Source organism: Cibotium barometz, chromosome 8 (assembly GCF_041138505.1).
Source record: "Cibotium barometz isolate CiBa-2024 chromosome 8, ASM4113850v1, whole genome shotgun sequence".
Classification (NCBI taxonomy): Eukaryota; Viridiplantae; Streptophyta; class Polypodiopsida; order Cyatheales; family Cibotiaceae; genus Cibotium; species Cibotium barometz.
Window position 1 is genome coordinate 7,988,001 of NC_141053.1, and position 24,362 is coordinate 8,012,362.

The following is a 24,362-nucleotide window of genomic DNA, read 5'->3' on the forward strand; positions in this document are numbered from 1 at the left end:
TCATACAATGCCGTCACACCCCATATCATATCTGGTGGAAATTGGGACTCATGCAGACGATCCATGAGCTGTGCTCTATTAATCGAATCAAAAGCCTTGTGGAAGTCCCCAAAGCAAGAGTCGACATATTGCAAGAGTAGACATACTCTTCTCAATGACAGTTCTGAGGGTGAAGATTTCATCTAATGCAGACTAGTGGCCCTCGGTCGCGGTCTCTGTGACAAGGAGCTAATCTCGGCCCCCAAAACTATGTTATAAGTCTTGGACAAGGTATGGGCAATCATAGAGTCCATAGTTAGTACGGTCCATGGGATTTCGTGTTTTATGGATGGGGACACTGGTGTTATTGGTCCAGGAGGACGGCGTTTGCACAAGGCCCTATCTAAGCTTGGATGGGTGCCAAGGTATTGCATCCATGTGCAAAGTGCTTAGTGTGGATGTCTAGTTGTGAGGCAATCCTCAAGTTCACGCACCCATCCTTTGAGCAATGTTATTTACTCCATCTTCATGGCATCATTAGAGTGGCCACGAAGTTGATCTTTTTCAGCATGTTTTTAATGTTGAAATTTCTGCATGTGAGTGGGCTCTAAAATATTAGGGCTAACCTCATAAATTGCTGAGGGCGGTGCATTTGTAGTCGTGGAATTGGTGTTGAGTGATCTGCTATGTTGCGGGCTGCACGAGAGTGATTGTGACGGCCTTTTTTGTGTATTGCTGTTGACAGTCTTGACTGCCTCCCCCCCCTCCTCCTCTTCCGTGTGTCCGAGGCATTTGTGGTCGACCTCGAGTTGAGCTGTGGGGGGCTCAACGAGAGAAACTCTAATGCTGGTGGCAATGATCTTTTCTGTGTATTGCTGTTCATGCCCTGAACAAAACAACCCCCCCTCCCCCTCCCCCCTCCGCACGCATGTGTGCTAGGTTTTGTGGTTGAGCTGGAGTAAGCTGTGGGAGGCACTGGATATAAGCTGGGTGGTGCTGGTTGGAGCCGAGCAACGTGACGCTGGACGAACTGGGCTAGCTAGGAGTGCCCCAAGGCTATGCCTTAACCGCCTCCAAACTGGGCATTGAAGCATGTCCAAGGAGTAGAGGCTGGAACAGGGGTGTTGGTGGCACACACACACACACACACACACACACACACACACAGAGAGAGAGAGAGAGAGAGAGAGAGTTTCAGTTGGATATAGTTTGAAGTATCTGAATCTTGGTGCAACAATATGACAGGCACAAGAGGAGTATAAACAGAAACAAGCAGCTTTGCAAAGGCTTCAAGCAGATACATCTAGAGAGGTGATCCCCTTAAGGGACTTGGAGTACTTTCCTTACCTGAACGAGGAGGGTTTGATCACCAATTGCAGTGAACCTAATGCAAAAGCTAGTGTCTATGCAATTTTTGACAAAGATAAGGTGCTACAATATATTGGCATCTCAAGGCAGGTGGGCATATTTCTTTCAACAACGTTGCAAACTACTAGGACATCCTGAAGATTTTCAAGGAGTGGGAAATATGATAATACAGTTTTGAAATATAAGGTTATGAATGCACACCATTTCTTCATTTTGTAGTGTTTAATACTTATGTTTACATCATTTACTCAACAGCTTAGAAATGGGTGGCAACACCTATAGATGAAAGAGTGATGTATGGGGATTGATTTTCATCATCAAGTTCTCATGATTAGGAAGTAGTGCCTTGTTTAGTAAGACAGTCTGGCATGTCCTTGTGTTGTAGCATAGTGTTGATTCAGATTGTCATGTTCATAGTAATTTTTTACCCAAATGGTCTATTTGTAGCTACAGGCTAGCAAGGCCAGAAAACACAATCCTGATTGATTCTAGTCTCCAAGGAGGGCATTCACCTTGTCGCTGAAAAGTTCCACAAAAATTGCTTCAAAGAACATGCATTGGATGTAGCCAATGAAGTCAGGAATTTCAATCTACAGAAAAGAACGGGACATGGGTTTTGGGAAAAAAGAGAATGAGACATGGAAATTATAAATTTGTGGAAAGGTAAGAATGTCATGGGATGCAAAGAAGTAAAAACGTAATGGCACAGAAATATGTACAAAGTAATGCTAAGGATACAGCTAAGGGAGTTGTCTTCAATGAGATATTTGTACTGGTGGCAGAGCAGCCAAAAGTTAGTAACTCATGTGGCTAGCCCTGCACATAACTCTTTGGCCTGTATGCACCCATAAGTTACCGGCCACATCTTAGGAAAATTATGGAAGTGCAAAGCATATGTCCTTTTGATGATACAGCTAGTCTATCTCTTTGCATGAGTTTTTTTTCAGTTTTGTTATCTTTGTCCATGGCCCAGTACCACATAGAACTCTTGTACCACTTTTGGTCTCGTAGACCCATTGGGTTGTTTGAAGATGTTTTATATAACTTTCTTTCTTTTTCTCTCTCACAGGTTTATATGAGTATGCGGCTTCATTTTGCTCGTATGCCTTTGAAGTGCTACCATGTGAAAATGCAGAATATTACCAAACCCAGCCGCTCCTTGCTTGAATTGATCAGGGATAAGTGGATTGAAGAATGTGGGTCACTTCCAGAAGGCAATGATAACGGGCCAGAACAGAGTGCCTGGGAGAATCCTCTTGATTGCAAGCCTATGATGACAGGTAAATCTACTTGATTTTGTGCTACAGACAGACTGACATGTTTTCTGGTTAGATTAATGATTTCCAAGTGTATTTCTTAGAATCTTTGTTAGCATTGATTTTTAAACAATCTTTCCCCACATTGTGTAGGTTTTGATCTTAAAAAGATAGCATTTTCAATCTCTTAGGCAAGCTCGAAAGCAACTTTTTTAACGTCTTTGTGAAGAAACGAACATTCCATAAAAATCTAAACAAACAGAATCTGGCCTTTTCTATTTTGACTGTTCTATTTTTAAAAGAAGGCAATGCAAAGCTTTCAAGAAGGAAAACCCTGTAAATCAATACATGCATAGATTTATTCTCTTTATTTACTCAAGCAGCCTGTAGGAGAAATTTAAAAAATAAGCTCCTAGTTGGAAATACTTTGCATCAAGTCAGCCGTCTTGTAAGAGATCCTACTTATCTAAGCTATGATCTACCATGTATGTAGCCTTCTTCTTGCAGCTATACAGGGCTTGGACTAATTGCTAGATGCTATTCAAGTAAGCAACACCCCGTAAGAGAAAGATAGAAGTCAGTTCATATGTCAAGAAAAAATATATTATTGGCCTTTGGAACTATACTCAAGGCATCTGCAACCTGATTGGTTGCCCCTCTCCGATAATGGATCTTGAAATTGACTCCTACATTAGTTAAACCCATTTGGCTTTGTGCCCTTTAAGATGGGGATTATTACACATATTTTAGCAAATGGTGATTCTTCTGTGTGTCACCATTTGGGAATTCTTTGTGCCTTTGACCTTTGGACGAGCTTTGGACCTACGGGTGAGCTCTATAGTGGACATGACGTCTTATAGAAAGGGACTTATGTTTATGCCAAGGGTCATTGGGCACCTCATGGTAGGGGGCTTTTGACTACGCTGAGGTCCAATAGGGTGGATATGTGAGGTCATGGATTTTGGTCCACACTCATATTGAGTCGTATTTCGGTTGGCTAGGGACGCAATGCCTACACCCGGAATGATGGCCCATTACAAGCTAAATTAAAGGGAGATTGTCGATCACATTCTTATACATGTATCCCTCCTAGTTGGCCAGGTATTGACTAGGCACCCTTCTCACTTATGGGAGAGGTATGACCTCTAGTGAGGTGGCAAATGGCCATCTAGTATGTGTATGGAAAGCTTATCCCTACTCTCTCCTTCCTCATGAAATAGACACCTACTTCAAGAGAAGCATTATTGGAGTTTTTACTCATAAAATCAGTCTATACTCTCATGCTTGCTCCTTGGTGGATCTCTTTCATGGTGGAGCTCATATATAGTCTATTAGTCTTGGATTGACCTAATCTGTTACTCTCTCATATGATGTCAAGGGTTTTGAGCAATTCTATAGCAGACAAAGCTCCCAAATTCTGAAATCCTCATTCTTGTAGAAGCCTTAATTTTCTAAAACCCTTATTCAGTTGGAATCCTAATTTTTCCCAGGAGTGTTATGGAGTATTCTATCATCATTAGTTCGACCTAAAGTTGGAAAAGGTGTCTGTAAATGGCAACTGGACTCTACATTTGTGTTCTTGGCCATTAAGGTCTCCTATGTCTCAGCTTGGCACACACTTTCATGTGTATGAATTACAGTGGAGCATAGGTGCTTTTGGGCAAATACAAGGAATCAAGGAGTGAGGTGCTTTGCGGCTGAAGCTTCGGATTCAACCTCTGCTACGACACAACATATTCGAAGTTGTTTTTATATGCATGAATGTCATTGGAAATCCGAGCAGTGTCATTTCAATTTTTAGCATTGCTATCTTGTTTTGTGTTGTGCCAATTTGCTTTGTTTACGAGCATTAATAGTTTAAGTGTGTGTCGAGATCATGGTTGTCATGGTACGAAAATACGATACCGTACGGGAATTTTTGGTACGATATGAAATTTTCGGATACCGTACGATAAAATACGGTTTTTATTTTTTACACTTACAACCTATGGAGCTTCAAGCTTGAATGTGAGGGAAGGTTGGGAGGGGAGGAGTCTACAGGGTCTCCCAGTGTAGCGTTTATGACTAAGGGACCGTCTTTGCACAAATACGAGGAGTGCATCTAGGGTGATAAGTTTAGGGACTCCTCTCTAGATCAAAATGGCCATGTCCAAATCTTCTTTCGAAGGCTATGGGCTTTCCGTCTTGGCAAAATGCTACATCTATCTATTGCAAAATCACTGGCTTCCGTCTGAACCAAAAAAGTTTATTTCGATCCCCGATTAGTAGCACTGGTGCTGAGAAAAGTAACTTTTTCAATGGCATGAGGCACTGATCTAGTTCCTCATTCAAGACCGTTGGACGTGCAAGCTATCTTATTACGGACTTCATCCTGTTCACATGAGCATCAAAGCTCTCATGTGGGTGCATTAGACCATAGAACTCTACCTGCAAAGAAACTTTAGAGTTCCTTGCCAAGGCTTGTCTAGCTTTTCATATGCTTCTTTGGAGGTTCGGAGATGTGTAACATCGTGTATAAAATTATTAGAGAGTCCTAGGGGTATGAGGCCAAAGGTTCTTTGATCTTTCAGCTTCCATACTTTTTGAGCTACATCGTCATTCTTGAGCATCTTCTCTTTCCCTTCAATGAAAGGCCAAAGGCCCTCCCTCATAAGACTAAACTTTAGCTTAGTCTGCCAGGTGTGGAAATTTTTCCCATTGAATTTTTCAATGAACATGTGGGTGTTGGGTATTTCGGAGTCTCCTTTGTATCATTCACTGTGTGTACCCATCCTTATCTCTTCATGTGTGTACCTACGTGTCCATGTGTGTACTGTCCCCAAAGGGTTTGTATGTGTGTGTCCATCCTCTGTGTGTGTTCACCTTATATGTGTGTGTGTCCACCCTGTATGTGTGCGTGGCCTTATTCATATGTATATGTGTGTGAATATCAGTCTAGGTGTGAACACCTCGAATGTGTGCGTGGCCTGATTCATATGTATATTTGTGAATACTAGTCTAGGTGTGAACACCTCTTATCCTTGGATAAGATAAGTGTGTCCATGTGTCAAGCATCTATTTGTGTGTTGTATCTGTTAAGTCAAAAGACGATTTGCTACCTATAAAAGCATGTACTTAGTGTACTTCATTCACAACATCAATGAAAGTACTTTGAGTCGTGCAACAATCTCTCTCTTATCATGTATACTCTCTCTCTCTCTCTCTCTCTCTCTCTCTCTCTCTCTCTCTCTCTTATTGCTTGCACACAATAGCCATGGTCTTCTTTGAACCTCCATAGCCATGATATGCTATGAATCTGGGAAGATTCAATAGAGGAGAGTTTCCAATGCCAGTGTTTAATCCCTTACAGATAATGTTTGGGAAGAAATTAGGGTTTCCCATCATAATCAAGTATATGCTAAGGTGTTTAGGTCCTTAATCATCTTAGTATTGCCATTGACAAAAGCCTTACCATCATGGGGCTCTGACACATGACTCTGTCCACAAAAGCAGCGAAATCAAACTCAATCCCAACACAACCATTGTGAAAGAACTGGATGTTGGAGATCTGGCCTACCTTGCTGATTAGCACTGCTTGTAAGAGGTGTCCAATTTGGCCTCGGGAGGGTTTGCTATCATCATTTCTACAGACGAGGTTGGTGGCTATTGATGAAGACGAGCTGGAGGTCCGCTCAAAAAAAGAGGAAGTTGAGGACCACCTTGGCCAAGACTCAAGGAGGATGGAGCAACTCCCATGGAGTCCTCTGAAGGGGAAGGGCTAGGGAACTCTTAAAAAAAAGCCAAATTACTTTGTTAATTTTCACAACTGAGGATGCAAATCTAGCATTAAGGTGTTGTTGTAGCATGCTAAAGCATTATTGATCAAAACCCCATGAACCGCATAAGGTAAATCATGCAAAGAGATTAGGCACAAAGCTCCCACAATCATTTTGATTGTCTCTTTATAGAAAATTTACATAGAGAGCTGCTTTTATAGGCCTACAAAAGAGTGCCTTGACTCATTCAAGATAATGACTTTGAATGGTAATGACTTTGAATGGTACTTATGACACCTATCCTCAGATCTCCACCTCAAAGCTAATCTCCTAGAACTATTTGTCACTTAAGACACATCAAACTGATACACGATTGATTATTTCAACAATGTCCCTTGATCAAACATCCATATCATGTAGAATTTGTTTGACATAGTTGGAGTATTTAACATTGGCCTCTTACATCATTGCACACTACATTGTTCCCTATGAACACATTGTATCTTAGGAGAGTTAATGCATGCCTCTTCCATTGTTGAATTAGCTAAATCAACAAGCTTTTTACCAGAGGATGCAAAAACCTCCCCATTGCTGAACTTGTCTCATATACCCTCCAGTTGTGGACCAGTTCCCGCTTTCCCATAAGAAATGCATGGTAGTTCAAGCTTCTAAAGGACAAGTCTCCAATAGCTTCATAAAAGGAAATGTGATTTTTGAATCTCACACTTACTCTCATGCTAGAGTGCTTTGCCTCGGCCAAATTTGTTGTTCGGCACAAACAAGCCATAATCATTTTGCGTAAGAAACCATGACCCCCAATGGAAGGCTCTAATATCCCACCATGCTAGCCAAGTTTCCAATCAAGGAATCTCTCCCTCCATGGCATGATTATTTCGCCAAAACGTTTGCAATTCGTGCTTGCACTGTTTGGCGGCAGCCTGTATGGGGGCTTCTTTCCATTTTTTGCACACTTTTGGCATCCATTTCGCATCCATAGGCAAAACAATTCTTAAACTTCAAGAGAAACTTTCTGACCACTATCTTTCCTCTTTTTCTCATAGAATGGAAGGTTGCAAAATCTCTTCTTGCTCTTCCACCTTTGGTGGATCCTCCAATATAGGCTTCTTTGGGGGTAGTCCCGTATATAGTTTCAATCATAGTTTTTTTCATACTCGTATGGAAAATATTCCATACTTCCATACCCGTATGCATATGGTCATGTATGGAAAAACTTTTCATACTCTAGCCAAAAAAGAAAATGTTTTGCATCTTCTCTAGACATAGAGATTAGTTGTCAATGTGTGAAAGTCATGACGGATGAAACATGATCAATTTCTTAAAACCATGATAGACCATCTATTATGGCTTTCACATACTTTAAGTCTCTCATGGTTCACTTCTTTGAAAATGGCATGTCTACCGAATCAAGTATGAAATCCCACGTATGGAATTTCTCCAAGGTTTGAACCATACTTATTTCATAGTTCCAGACTCATACACGTATGTCGTATGGTTGCCGTATGAAAAAACTATGCCTACAAGTGACAGGTTTTGGCATTTACCCACTCCAGACTCCCTAGTCCCTACTTATGTAACATGTTACATGATACATGATTATCATACATCATTGATCATACATGTATGATGTAAACAAGTTACAGTAATATAAAGTCCGGAGTTTGGATTTTGACTCTACATCATTTATGTTTTTTCTAATCCCAAAATCTTTGCAGTTTCAAGTTTCTTTGGTTTTTTGTGTCATATGTAGCATGTTTTTCCTTAAATTTAGGGTGCCATATGGTATCCAACGTATGGAATTTCTTGGGAGTGTGAATCGTACTCTTTTCGTACTTCCATACCCGTATGCATTTGTCGTATGGAAAAACTATGGTTTCAATAAGCTGATATGGAAGGCATTATGTATCCTCCAATCCATAGCATACATCGTTGATCTTTTCTGTAACCTAAAAAGATCCTTAATACCTAGGAGCAAGCTTAGGGTCCTTGTGCTCCTTGGCTTTAGACTTTTTGAGTCTTGCTTTCTTGAATCTCAACAAGACTCAATCCCTTCTTCAAATGTGACCTTCCTTCTATGCTTATCTGCAACTTTCTTTTGCTTGGCTTGAGAGGTCTCAACAGTCCTTCGAACCTGTGCAAAAGCTGTATCCAAATCTCGAACAAACTCATCCGTATGGAAGATCTCTTCCTTGGTTCTTAGCACGGGAAACAACAATGGTTTGCCATAGATAATCTCAAAGGGAGCTTTGCCTGTCGAGGAACGAACGGTGTTGTTGTAAGCATACTCAATCAAAGTCAAATACTTTTCCCATTGATCCTTTGCTTTGAGAGCATAACACTGTAACATATCCAAGATAGTGAGGTTTGCAATCTCACTTTGTCCATATGTTTGAGAGATAACAAACTCAACACCCATAAGATAGTGCTTCCAAATCTTTAATGCATGAATGATAGCCATCAACTCTTTCTCATATGTGGGTGCGGTCTTTTCGGTTCCTTGTTGAAGTCTTTGACTTTCGTAGGTCATAGCATGGGCCTCTTGGTTCAAGACTGCTCCAATGCAATGTCTTGAGGCATCACATTCAACCATAAAAGGCTTTGATAAGTCCGAAATAATCAACACCGATCCTTTGCTAGAGTAAAATTTTAATGCTTCAAAGGATTCTTTTTCAGCTTTGGTCCACCGAAATCCCACGGCTTTCTTTATCAAATCATGCAATGGACTAGCTACCAGTGCAAACCACTTGATAAACTTTTTGTAATAAGAGCATAAGCAAAGGAAACTCCGAACTGCATGCACACTAGTTAACTATGGCCATTCCATAATAGCCTTGACCTTGTATGGATCCATCCTGACCCCTTCCTTGGACACTATGTGGCTCAAGTAGTGAATTTCTGACAAAAAGAACTCACTCTTCTTGCCGTTGACATACAACTTGAGCTTCCGCAGATCTTGAAATACGATATCCAAGTGCTTTCGATGTTCTTCCTCATTCTTAGAATGCACAATAATATCATCTAAGTAAGTAGCTACAAACTTTCTCTGTGGTCAAAATATTCTCTCCATCATTCAATTAAAGGTAGCCAAGGTGGTAAGACCAAAAGGCATCACCAAATACTCATAGATTCCAAATGTGGTCCTGAATGTAGTCTTGTGAATGCCTTTTGGAACAATCTTGATTTGATGGTAACCACTCTTCAAGTCAATCCTGCTAAAGATGGTGCCTCCATCCAATCTGTCTAGGATGTCATCAATCCTAGGAATAGGAAACTTGTTTTTTACAGTGATCGTGTTAAGAGCCCTGTAATCAATACACATACGCCAAGAACCATCCTTTTTCTGAATCAATACAACTAGAGAACAAAAGGGTGATGAACTAGGTCTAATCAAACCCTTCTCCAATAGCTCATTCACTTGCTTCATAATCTCCTCCTGTTGTGCCTGACTCACACGATAAAGAGGTTAGTTAGGAGGTGAACTTCCTGGCATGATGTTAATTTGGTGATCTTTTGGTCTCTCCGGAGGTAACTCTCCTCGTAGAGTATCTGCAAAATAATCTTCATATTTGTTTAGGAAAGCTTTCCTTTCATGATCAAGAGTTGGGAGTGATTCATCACTCTCAGATTCCTTTGGGTCTCAAACATATACCAAGTACGAAGATATAGATTGCTTTGTTCCTTTAGGAACCTGTACATGACTGATGAGTGGAACAGAATTCCCCTCAACTCCTACATCAAAAGTTATATTCATGCCTTTAAAAGGAAATCTAATGTTGTTTCCAATCCAATCACAAAGTTCTCATGGTCCACATGATCCCCCATCTGTAAACAAAGCTTCCCCAGGATAGGGGTCACTTTTGCTGGCATTCCCTCGAAAGCGACAGCTGCAGAAATAGGAGCTCCGAACCTATCTGGAGGGAGGTTCATAGCTTCAATCACTCGGGGATGGATATAGTGGTGGGTAGCACCACTATCAAAATTAATAAGCACGGGTTGGTTAGCCACTTTGCCCCAACCTTGAAAAGTTGCCTTCTCTCTGGTAGTGTATCATCTTGATGTTGAAGTTCCTTGGGTAATGCATTGGTTTGAGGTGGCTTTGTTTTTTGCTTTGGCTTGTCGGGACATTTTATAGCCATGTGTCCCTTCTTCCCACATTGGAAACACTTTCCTTCCTTGACATATTCTTCAAGTTGCTTGTGGGATAACTTCTTTCGGAAGAGTGGAGGTTTGTCCCCGCTCCTATTCTTCTTCTCTTGTGGCTCTTTCTTTGATTGAGATCTTACTTTAAACCTCTTCTTTTGGGATGGATCTTGGTTGTCATCCTTCGTCTTACCCACCATCCAAGGCATGTGCAAGGCCTCGGCTTGTAGAGCTTTGTCTTGTGTTTCCTCCAAGGACTTTGGACCAGCCATATGTACAGTGCTTGCATAAGCTTAGGTTGGAATCCATTCACAAACTTAGGCATTTCCATTAGTAGTGGAATGGGAGAATAAGAAGTAAACTTTAATGAAATGGCTGAAAAGTTGTTAAGGTAAGTTGCCTATACTCACCGACTTTTTGCTTTACCTCATTCCATTCTTTCTGCACATCCGCTTCAAAGTTTGCGGGTAGAAACTTCTTGTTGAACATAATCTTGAAATTGGTCCATGTCTTTGGCTCGGTCCCTTCTTGTACCACCTTTAGCCACCAATTGAAGGCGGCATTCTTTAAATGCATGCAGACCATACGAAGCTTGAACTTTTTGCAGAAGTCCTCTCCTCCAAAAGCGGCATCGATTTGCTTGACAAAAGATAAAGCTTTTTGAGTGTTCCGCTTTCTATAAAAAGCATCGAACTTGACGCTCTTTTCTTCTGGCTTGAAGTCCACTTTGCTGGTTGATGAACGCTTATTTACCTTCCTTTCTCGAAGACATTGCATCCGAGAGAGCGGGCCTAGGGATAGGCTCCATGTCCCCTCCACGAGAAGCGGATTTGGTGGCTCTTGATCTTTTTGCAATGGTGACTCCTTTGGCCCGAAGTTAGGCTTTGGAGGCTTCAACTCCTTCGGCTTTAGTGGCTTGATCCTTGATGAAATCTTCAAACATTTGAGCCCTTTGTTGGTCCTGTTCCCTCTTGGTTCTCCAAGCAAGGAATTCTTTACCTCTGAGAAATCGTCTGAACTACTGAAAGTCTTGGTACTCTGCTGATGACATGGCCGTGGTCTCATGAGTAATGGATCGACGGCCTTGGTTCCCATCTTGAAGTCCTCGATCGGCCTCATAGTTGTTCCCTTCAATAGGCCTTTGGTTTCCCTCTACTCTCGACATGGCTTTGTCACCCCAAGAAAGATTTCCTCAAGAGAAATCTTGCTCTCATACCACTGTAAGCCCAACGGGCGTGCCGTGACAGATTCAACCACGTATCCAGGATATAGAAATATAGAGAGAGGAGATAGATAGATAGATAGATAGATAGAGAGAGAGAGAGAGAGAGAGAGAGAGAGAGAGCAGGGTTCAGGGAACTTTGAACAAGACACACACATTGAGCAGGGAACATGCTTTGTCCTCTTTCAAGAATTTATTCAGGAACAATCCCCGGGCTTATCAAGCCAGGATCAATACAACCAATGAATACAAAATCAAACAAATGTGTCGATGCAGAAATCCAAGTCGGAGTCGATGGCGAGGCATGAGATTTCTAATGCCGAGCACACCATGGGGATGGCCCACAAGAATCTCTCACCGGGCTAGTACCAAATCCAAAACCCAAGTCCAAATCTAGTTCCAATGATCTCCAAGCTCGTAAACAAAACACATGGTGGATGTGTGTAGTTGACGAGGTGTTTGATGCCCTAACGTAAGTTAGATGCCGGATCTCGGAGTAGAAGTCAACCCCCAACAAAATTGTCCAAAAGCTGGGTGGCGGCGCTGATGTGGTGGCGCAGGCGATGGTGGCTGGCGCATAGGCCATGATGGTAGCTCTGGCTGGAGTTGGCAGTTTTGGTGGCGCTGGCTGGAGGGCAGCAGCACTAGAAGAAGGCAGCGCAGGCACTGATAAGATTGCACAGGCGACAGCAGTGGCGCTGATCACAGGCGGGGTGAAGATGGTTCATTCGGCACAAAGGGGTACAGTAGCAGCAACGCTGAGGGGCAGCTCAAGCGGTTGGCAGGTGCTGGCTGGTGGCGTAATCAGCTGATGATACCGATGATGATGGTTCTCCTTGCTTCCACGCTCAAGTTGATAAAGTGATGATGACGAGGGCCAATCCTTCAACGATGATGTTCTCTCTCACCTCAACGATGCCTCAAGAGGGGCTCTCTTGCTTCTTTTATATTTGTGGGAAGCCCTGCTTTTTGCCAAAAGCGGGCCAAGCTTTTGCTTTTCACTTTTTCAATTTGTTTTTGTCTTTTTGACTTTTAATAATAAAATATTACTCAACTTTAATCAAATTTCTTTAGTTTTGCTTTTCTGGCTTTAGGGCCTTGCTTTTTGGCCCTAGAGCTACTTTTTGAAAAAGCAACTTTTAGCTTTTTGGTCCGGCTCAGTCTCCTCTTGCCAATGGTGTCCCTAGCTCGCAGTCAACTCAGTTTGACTTTTTGCTTTTCCGCGCTTTTTGACCGAAATTGGTGCTTTTCCATAAGCCAACTTCATGGTCCCTGTTCCCATGCTTTCATCTACCTGTCCAGTGTCCGGCACAGGTTCCATCATGTGAATAGAGCTCGGAGGGCCAAATAGTTACACATACCGGGTACCCTAATCCACATGTTAGCCAACCTAACCCCTCAGGTATAGCACCCAAGCTCTCTCCTATTTTTTATTCTGTATTATAGTGATTATATTGGCTGTGCACTCCAAACACGCAATAATGTGCTCTTCTATAGTATTACTAGAAGGTGTAAACCTAACGGAGGATTAAGACACCACTTGTGTCTTGACTCCTAGCAATGTCTGCTTCCTGTTCAAGTTTTCTGTTATGACATCAAGTCCAGCCAAGGCTCTTCTTTTGACTGATAGAGTTTGAGTAGATGAACTCTTTTCAGCTTCAACTTGGAGCTGCTTAATCTTCAAATTACGGAAGGCATTGAATGATCATTACCAAGAAACTGCTCTTGTTAATCTTCTTGGCATTGAGGGGTCATTGCCAAGAAGCTGAAACTGTTTCCCTCTTCCTATTTCCCCTAAACAAAATATTTCTGTAGCCACAAATCTCACATATCCTCATGACATGGGGCTGTTAGCCAGTCACACTTCAAAACTGCTGTAGAGCGTTAACTTGTTTGGAATAAGTTTGTACCATTGAAAAATATCTCGAAAAAAACAGGAGCTGACTCTTTATATTGACAGGGGTAAGCTTTGGCATCAGAAGTTGGGATCTATTCATATGGTTAGGTGATTTTGAGCTTGTGAAATCATACTTTTCAGCTGTTCTTGAATTTTATGTGAGTGGAAGGCTACAGGAGATGCATAACACTTGTAAAATGAATGTACTATGTCATTGCAAGCAAATGGGACAGTGGTGCTGCATCTCAGTCTACTTGAAACCCATGATTTTTTTCTTTCCTTTGAAATCGATCATGAATCAAGCTACTCTGTGAAAGGTTTCTTTGGGTAATACAGTCTGTGTGTCTTTGTAGAAGAGGAGATTCATAAATTCGAGGAAGCAGGCCCAGGCCAACCAAAGGCAAAGGTTTTGAAGAATGTAGCTCGAAGAGTAGAAGCTCAACTTGAAGAATATTACCAAGAGAGAAACTGCAAGGAAAGGCTAAGGTTTGATCCCAAGCTAAAAGAAAAAGGATTGCTTGATTTGAAGAACAGTTGAATCCCCCTCCACAGGTTATGGTTGAATTGCCTTCATCTTGGCCAGATATACTCCACACCCTTCACTCTCAGACAGTATAGTGGTGTAGCCACATCTGCCAAATATCTCAGGAATAATGTTTCTCCAAAAGACCTAAGGGATCTTAGATGAAATTTCTAGTGTGTTTTGATGATTCGTTGAGATTGATGGGAGATGTAATGAGTAGGTTAGTGGACCATTTTTGCCATGAGTGGCTATTCTTTGGTATTTGCTGAAACATGTAAGGGCTTTCCATTTTATCATAACCATCTAGTTTTCAACAGTCCTTGATACAATCCCAAAAGTATTTTGTGTTGTTAATGAGACACAAAAAGCATGCAGGGCTTTCATAACCTTTAGAAACATGCGAAAAGTACAGGTTTTGAACAAGTTTCAAAAGTTCATGTACGCTTGTACAAATCCACACACACACACACACATATATTTCATACATACCTAAATGCAGCCAACGGAATTGTAGCCCAAGTGGTTGAAGGTTTCACTTGCGATGCCGGGCCGGGGGGGAGGGGGGGGGGGGATTGAGTTCTAGGTTCGAGGCTTCCCAAGGCTACCTGAAGGCACCACTATCTACAGATGGGTTTCTAGACCGCCTATGGGTGGGGAAAAAATTCACTGATGCAGGATTTCCCACTGGACATATATATATATATATATATATATATATATATATATATATATATCCAGTTTGGGGGGGATTGAGTCCTAGGTTCGAGGCTTCCCAAGGCTACCTGAAGGCCCCACCATCTTCAGATAGGTTTCTAAAAATTTACTGATGCAGGATTTCCCACTGGATATATATATATATATATATATATATATATATATATATATATATATATATATATATGTATAGATATTTAAAGCACATACATACATGCATACAACCGCACACACACATACATTCAATATGTACAGGTATTGTATGTATGCATGTGTGTGTGAGAAAAATGCAAGTTTCTAAGGTACCATACATTAGTAATGATACGGGTCGTACCATGTCTTAACTCGTTTGATACAAGTTTCGAACCAACCATGACAGCATGGCACGGCATCATGTACTTGTGCTAGCTAGTCGGATTCGCAAAGGCCTTGTAATTATCAAATTGGGTCTCCACGGAAAACACAAACGAATCATATTTGTGGGCTAACATGTTTGATATCTGGCGAATGAGTTTCCACCCTATGCATTGCCGAAATGTAAAAAATACAAAAATCGAATTCAGTCCAGGCACATTCAAGATCTTATCAAGGCAAGTACATCTTATCAAGGCAAGTACATGCCCTCAAAGTACTTCTTTAGGAATTTCATTTGAGCTGAAATCCACTTGATTTTGACATTGGCCCACTAGGTCAACTCTACATAGTTGACTTTGACTAAAAGTCAAAATAGAGAGTACTTAGGCTTGGAATGAAGTAAAACGGCTTGAAGGGATGATAATACTATTTAATACCTTTCCAACAAGCTAAAGACATCACGATTCAGACCTCTATTCCACGCTCCGTTCCATTGCAACACGTCATGCCAAAAAGACTACCACCCAAACAAGTCTTGGTTCTTCAAGAGCTAAAGGAAACGGAGAATATGGAACATGTGGACATGATTGAGTATGGAGACATTAATCTAAAGGTTGGGAGCTTGCATGCAAATGACAATCAAAGGATATATCATGTACAAAGTGGTACAACATATGCCAATGTTACCAATGCATTGAATCATGATGGGGAACCTCATGCAAATGCAGCACCCACTATGAATAGTGACATTGCACAAATGATGATGCTAATGTGTGGAATGATGGAAACAATCATGAAACCAATGGTAGAAGAAATCAAAGGGCTTCGCAATGATTTAAAGAGTGAATTGTCACAACGCAATAGTCAAGATCATGTGTGGAAACCCATTCATGGATCTAATCCAATGCATGATTCCTCTCTGGAAAGAACCTCTCATGACTCGCAAACAATATCGAAGGCTCAAGGGACATGGATCAAGCCGCATTTGGTAACAAGGAGAACAATCATTCTTCCCTTGGAGCCATGCACAATTCGATGTATATGTCCACACCAAGTGATACAAAGGGAAAAGGGCATGCATACCAATCTTCTCGGAATGATGCTTGTGTATCTAACAAAGGTCATGGTCATCATCAAGGTTTCATGGGTATGAAGATCATTTTACAAAAGATGTGAAGATGACAATGTTCATGCTCATGGGGATCAACATGTGAATCGAGAAGAGTTAAGAGGAGTAAAAGATAAAATCGTGCTTACCAAGTTCAATGGCGAAGCTATCTCTAACGAAGATTTCAAAGAGTGGATCAACAAGGTGGACCTCTACTACGAGATGAATCCTCGAAGTGAAAGGGCCAAGTGTGATGTGGATCATGGGATAGAGCTGAAGCCTAATGCTAGGCCCATTAACAAGCCTCCATATAGATTGTCAAAAGTTGAGAAAGATGAGGTGCCAAAGAACGTCAAAGAATTGATGGAAATAGGTTGGGTGGAGCCAAGTCAATCACGATTTGCATCACTCGTGCTTCTATAGTAAAGAAGAAGGATGATACCTTTCGTATGTGTATCGACTATCACGATTTGCATAAGATCACTATCAAGAATAGGTATTCAATCCCAAGGATAGATGATCGTTTGGATAAGTTCAAAGGGGCCAAATTCTTCACCAAGATTGACTTGAGATCCGCCGGCTACCACCAAATTAGGATGAAGAGTGGTGATGAATACAAGAGAACACTTAAACTGAGAGGGGTCTCTATCACTTCATTGTGATGCCATTTGGATTATGCAATGCACCCGCCACTTTTCAATCAACCATTCCTCTTCAAGTTTGTATTGGTCTTCTTTGATGACATATTGGTGTATAGCAAGAGTGAAGAGGAGAACTTGGTTCATGTGCATAAAGTCTTAGATGCATTGAGAGCCAACCATTTGTATGCCAAAGAGAGCAAATGTAAGTTCATGGCAAATGAAGTGGAGTACCTTGGTCACATCGTGGGGAAAGATGGCATACGAGTGGACCCCAAGAAGGTGGAATGTGTTAGGAATTGGCATGCTCCCACTAATATCACTCAATTGAGGTGATTCTTAGCTCTTTCATCTTTCTGTTGGAGGTTCATTGAGAAATATGCTCACATAGCGACTCCATTGATGGACAAGTTGAAGAAAGAGGCATTCTTTTGGGATGCTACAACCCATAAAGGTTTTGAAGAGCTAAAAAAGATGCTTACTTTGGCTCCTATTTTGGTATTCCCGGATTTCTCCAAGCCTTTGACTATAAGAACGGTGCATGTGGAAGAGGCATTGGTGCCATGTTGTACAAAGATCATGGGTTGATTTCATTTGAGAGCCATAAGCTTGATGACAAAGAGACGGAGTTGCATGTTTATGACCAAGAGATGATTGCAATCTTGCATGCAATCAATAAATGGCATCACTATCTCTATGGAAGCAAGTTCTTTTTGTGAGAAGTGATCAGAGTACTCAAGTACTTATCTTTCATTGGAATGGCCAATGGAGAGATGTAAAAGAATATGTCGCCAAATGTATGCCATGTCAACTCAACAAGGATTCTATGCAAAAGCCTAGTGGTTGTCTTCATCTCTTACCTATTCCAGATGGTAAGTGGACACACATTGTAATGGATCTCATTAACGGCTTGCCTCCTTCCAAGAGACGGTGGGATAGCATTTATGTTGTGGTTGACCATTTGACAAAAGCCCATTTTGTGTTAACAAAAGTGAGATACTAAGTATCCATGGTTGCATATCAATTTATGGAATATGTGTTCAAGATGCATGGTATGCCACAACAAATAGTGAGTGATTGAGATGTGAAGTTCATGGGCACATTTTGGCGTACATTATTTGAGAGCATGGACATTAGCTTGACTCCAAGCATAGTCTATCACCTAGAAACCGATGGTCAAATCTAGAGGGTGAATAAGTGGCTTGAGACTTACTTGAGGCATTATTGCTATGAGACACAACATGCATGGGATGAATGGTTGCATTTGGCGGAATTTGCCTATAATAGCACATATCATGTGAGCATTGGAATGTCACCTTTTGGGGCTATGTATGGCTACAAGGTGCATGTGAGAATTGTAGCATTCAAGCATGATGATGTGAATTCCCATGCAAAGGATGAAGTGAAAAGGATACAAGATCTCTTGCAAACATGCAAAGAGAACATCAAAAAGTCTCAAGAGAAAATGAAGCATTATGAATATGCACACCGGAATTCAAAGAAAGCGATTTTGTCTTCTTGAGGATACCCAAAACTAGGTATGGTTCTCTCAAGGGCAATACCACCACAAAGCTTGCACACCGATTCTATGGTCCGTACATCGTATTGAGAAGAGTTGATGAAGTGGCTTATCAATTGTTACTTTCATCCACCACCAAGATACATAATGTCTTTCATGTATCACACTTGAAGGCATATGTTGGGCCGAAAGTGCAATTTTGGATGAGCTTCCACCTATGAGTGAAGATGGCATGGTGGAGTATATCCCCAAAAAAGTGTTGGGAAAGAGAGAGAGAAGATACTTTGCAACCGTTCTTTGCATGAATATCTTGTATCTTTGCTTTTCACGTTGCTTATTGTCTTGACAAGTTGTTGACACTATCTACCAATCTATTTTGCTATTTTGACAGCTCGTTTATTACTTTAACACTAGTTTGGCAAAAAGGTTGTGAACTAGCTATCTTTAAAATTTTTTTCCATAAACTCCATCACAAAATATAGAATGGTTAGATTTGATTTTTAGTAAGAGAATTAAGCAAAACTTTATAACGTACATTCGTGGTAACAAAAATAAGGCCCAAAAGAGAGGCTTAGAGAAAAGAGAGGTACAAAGGGTCTATTTTGTAACTTTTATTCAAAAACACCATATTAGATAAAGTGGAAAAAATCCCATTCCCAGGTTGGTCGTGTTTTTCATTTTTGTGCGCTTTCTGTGTGAAAAATAATTAAAAGACTGTGCAAACTTGTTAGGAAATATATGATATATACTATGAAATTAGGAGTCCCCATGTGCCACACTGTTATGTTAATAGTCCAAGAACAAGATAAAAGAATGGTCCTAGGGCCATTCTAAGGCTGTAGAGTAAAGAGAAACTCTTGTAATTTGGTGCTTTGAAATAAAAGTAGAGCAAACCCTATATGCAACACATTGAAGTTAGATGGGAGTTTGTGGGCAATTAACCATTCTAGCACTAATGTGTACCTTCAAATAATAAGTAAAGTTTTAGTTCAAATAATAGAATAAGTTTTACTCTAGACGTTGCTACATAGGTCCCTTAAACTATGTGCTTTATCTGGCATTAGAAGAGGTAAATATGATGCTCAAGACTCCCTTAAATTTAAGAACAAAAACGTGTATTAATAGAGGAATGGTCCTAGGACCATTTTGTACCTCTGATTGTTTATAATGGGAGTGGTACCAGATGAGAAAAATATGAAAATATAAAATAATGTGAAAGGAGACACCAACAAACGATACACCATGCATGATGGTTACTAATCTTGACACTTGAATTGGTATAAACTAGAATGATTCAAATAACAATAGACCATGCATGATAGTTATTGATCAACTTGAATGATTCAAATAACTTGCATTTATAATCAAATTTGAGACTTCTATATGAATAATAAAGAAAAGAGGAAGACCAATAAACAAGATACATAAGACTTGAGGCTCTAGCAAATAACATTAAATTTTTATTTCTGGTGGTGAGAAATGTACATTGTCTCATAGAAGAGTACACACTAGAAATACATTTCTATTATACAAGTGAAGGGATACCCATTGAGATTTTGTATGTCAAGATGGGTCTTTTGGCTTAAAATATTTACAAGATTTGTGATAAAATACATGAATGAACATTGCTTTTTGTCCAAAGTACCTGTCTTAATGACGTCGCCTCCATAAATATTCCTCCAGTACATCTTTGTTTCAAGATTAATCTTAGTCTGAAAGACATTGTTCTGTGTGTAGCATCTCTTATTATGAGCATATAACCATTGACACAACCAATGGATAGTTGTGGTTTTTAAGAAGCCTTGAAGTTCCTTCGGTGTCTGATTCCACGGCTTTGGAAATACAAGATAGGGACCTGGTATGTTCCACATAATTTGATATGGTGTGTCATCAAAAATCAAAGTGTTGTCTCCATCAAAGTCTTGAAAATATGTCCAGATTCTGGTAGGTTCTTGTGGTAAGCATGCTCATATCCAAAGAACATAGCGCTTTTAAAGAACATCCCACTATCTTGGCACATCTCTTGGCTCAGCACATACTTGAATTTCATATGATGTTTTGGAAGACATAAATTGAGGATGCAAAGAATATCATCTAATTTGCATCTACTCTAAATCCAAACCTTGAACCATTTAAAGAGCAAAAGTCTAAGAAATTTTCTGCATCCAAATGCACATCATGGTACAATTCATTACTTTCTTGAACTATTCGCATATGCTTAGTCCAATATGGCATCTCATCAACATGGTCTAGCTCAAATGATTCAAGAAGTATTCCAATCATATCAAGAATGAGAACCCTTCTTGATCTTTAAGTGAAGGCACACATGCAAACATTGGTTGTCGTGGTACCAAAGATAATGAAACATGCCAACATAGCATCAATGGATTTGACAGCTTGAAAACATTTTGATTTGCCAAGATTGCTCCTATGCTATCATCTGAAATAGGAACACACATAATTAGCCAAATTTCTTCATTCATTTACAAGACAAGGAAGTTTTACTTTGAAATGCATCCCAGAGCATGCAATAGTGACCATGGAGACATCCAAGAATGGCCAAATGGCCATTAATTTCATGCTCAATAGGTGGAAGAATGGCCTAGGGTCATTCTTGCATGACCCCAAGGCCTCAAGGTCATTTTGGGATGGCCATGGGGGGCATCCAAGAATGGCCGTAGGGCCATTCTTTTTCATGCACAACATGAGAAAGAATGGCCATGGGGCCTGTAAGATCCCTGTTCCCACCGAGCAACAAATTCGGGATACTAGCAGCGGAAGTAGCACTTCTTACGCGAGACAGGGGTCCCACATTCGGGGCCTCACCCACGGATATCCGGATAAGAGACTAATCCGTCGGTTGTTCCAAAACCGAACCCGGAAAAACTTCCTTTACCGGAAAGCACGGGCGATTCCACCAGGATAACTTTTTACTCTAACGTAGTCAAGATCATTTCTGATCGAGATGATCCAATTACATCTATACGATACTTAGTCAGTTCAAGGAAGAAACTTGCACTTGGATCATTGGGATCAACGCTTTTTTCCCCATTCAAGAGGCACAGCCGTTGATTCCTATCCATAGAACAGTTACTGTCCGGGATTTATTTTTTTTCTATCGTAAAAACAAAAGTTTGGGTCTCGATTTACGGATCCATCAGTCCAGCCTAACCCCATCCAATCCCATGGGTTAGCCAACCGCCCAACCACTGTAGTGATGGGATCCACTTAAAAATTTGGTTAGGTTTTGTCCCGGGTACCAAGGAAAAGAGTTCCAAGGCCCCCTAGCCGGATGTTCATGCAAAATAAAACTAGTCACACCACTCACACACCCAATATAAAATTGCCTTTTTCAACCAGATTCAACCAGTTTAAAACAATCCTTTAATAAAACCATAGTATCATTGATCACCATCTTCCAATTTATCCAATTGATTCTTAATTTCCCATCATTCCTTCATCAGAGTATCTATGGCATCATTGGCAACTAGAACGCTCAGGAGCCGTTTCGATAGTTCCTAGCCCATAATACTTGGCAATATAATCACTTAACAAGATGGACTCTCATTGAAGATCAGCAAGATCAACCAACAGATCCATATAAGGAGCCATGGACTCATCCATTGAAGACCAGCAAGGTCAATCAACCAGATCCATGCTCGATTTCAGAAAACAACTCCAACTCTGTTCCAATATCTTCCTCGACGCACGCGTGGGTATCCTAGGCAACCCAGAGCCCGAGCACCGTATGGTCAGCACCCTCTAGGATCCTTCGCAGGTAACCTAGCGCTTCACGCATAGGCCGCTTCCTTGGCCCCTCATCCACCGTACCGGAAGCTCACCATTTTAATCGCACCGAGGCTGGTCAAGACCTCGGCCGACCTTGCTACGCGAGACGTCCTTCATTGACTCCCCGTCTCAGCAGTTGCAACTTTCTCATCACGACCTTAATCACAAGACGGTCAAAATGCTCCCCCCAGCATTCTTGACATAAAACAATCATTTACAAACAGCATTTACAAACAGTTTACAATACAATTTCTATTTTAACTTTCATTTTTCCACATTATCCCTCCTCAATCTACATTACTTATTCCATATTCCATTTATATGTATACTCATCCCATCACATCATTTCCATCTCATCACTTCAGATTCCCTCACATCACAATTGTATATTCACATCCATACATCCACAACTATATGCGTACATTCACATCTACATGCATACATCTACATCCCTATGCATACATCCACATCCACATTCACATTCACCTCCATACATCTACATCTACATGCATACATCCACTCTACATCCACATCCACATCTATACATCTACATCTACATGCATACATCCACCTCTACATCCACATCTACGTCTATACACCTACATCTACATGCATACATCCACATCTCCATTCACATCTACATCTATACATCTACATCTACGTATACATCCACATCTCCATTCCCATCTACATCTATACATCTACATCTACATGTATACATCCACATCTCTATTCACATCTACATCTATACATCTACATCTACATATATACATCCACATCTCCATTCTCATCTACATCTACATCTTCATGCATCCACCCACCTCCACATCCACATCTACATCTATACATCTACATCTACATGTATACATCCACATCTCTATTCACATCTACATCTATACATCTACATCTACATGTATACATCCACATCTCCATTCTCACCCACACCTATACATCTACATCTACATGCATCCACCCACCTCCACATCTACATCTACATCTATACATCTACATCTACATGCATACATCCACCTCCACATTCACACTCACATCCATACCTCTACATCTACATGCAAACATCCATATCTCCATGCATAATAATATTCTTTTAATTAATCTAGGATGATAGTTCCTAGGATATGGTAGGAAGTCCTCTTTTTATGCTTTGAATGAATTTATTTTATGCATGATTTCTATAAAAATTTTGCCATAGCTCCGCTACTATGACTGATAAATCTCAATTTTTTTTCTAAGGGATAAAGCTTATCATTAAGGAAATAATTAGAATGGTCTCTAATTGGATCATCAATCCATAATGGTCTCTAATTGGATCATTAAGAAAACAATTAGAATGGTCTCTAATTGGGTCATCAATCCATAATGGATTGAATCATCAATGTGCATAAACTAAAAGCATAGCAAAAAGCCATTAATTTGGCCTCAAGCATGGCTTAATCTTGGATTAAGGAAAAGCTTTATGAAAAGCTTCATTTGGATTGAGAATGGGTCATGAGTATGACCATTTCTTGACCATTAGAATTTAAATATAAGTGGAAATTAACTTCTATAGCATTTATTAAATTATGTAACTCTTCACTACTATTCACCAATTAACTTCAATAGCATTTAAAAAAAACCATACCAATTAAACTTCTCAAGCTTGAGAGGGGTTGAGAAGAGAGAATCATTGAGTAATTATAGAAAAGATCAAAATTCAATATACTTACCTTATAATTTGCTTGATTCTTTATTCACGGTAGAGGCCCCCAACCAATCAATTGGTTTAGTGTGTTGATGGAGCCACCAATGGGGATTGAAGAAAGAGAGAAGTATCAAAAACTAGTGAATTATTAAAGAATTCACAGTTCTTGGGTTAGGTAGAGTAGAGTAACAATGCCTAAGACACTCTATATTTTGGCTTAGGTGGAGTAGAGTAATAAAGCATAAGACACTCTATATTTTGGCTTAGGTGGAGTAGAGTAACAAAGCATAAGACACTATATATTTTGGCTTAGGAGGAGTAGAGTAACAAAGCATAAGACACTATCTAATTTGGCTTAGGTGGAGTAGAGTAACAAAGCATAA

At 40.4% G+C, this 24,362-nt stretch overlaps 1 protein-coding gene across 2 annotated transcripts in view; it reads left to right on the forward strand.

Annotated features, from left to right (window-relative positions):
• The window catches only part of LOC147635872 (uncharacterized), a 38,474-nt gene extending 24,000 nt beyond the window's left edge, over positions 1–14,474 (forward strand). Inside the window, exons 4-6 of one of the 2 annotated variants that reach the window (XM_086801252.1) lie at positions 1,225–1,437; positions 2,417–2,627; positions 13,992–14,474. In XM_086801252.1, coding sequence (XP_086657378.1) covers positions 1,225–1,437; positions 2,417–2,627; positions 13,992–14,173 — 606 coding nt within the window. In that variant the 3' untranslated portion in view covers positions 14,174–14,474. Of the gene's footprint in view, positions 1–1,224; positions 1,438–2,416; positions 2,628–13,988 lie in introns of both variants that reach the window. The other variant, XM_086801251.1, reaches the window with a different exon arrangement.
• The last annotated feature ends 9,888 nt before the right edge of the window (positions 14,475–24,362 follow it).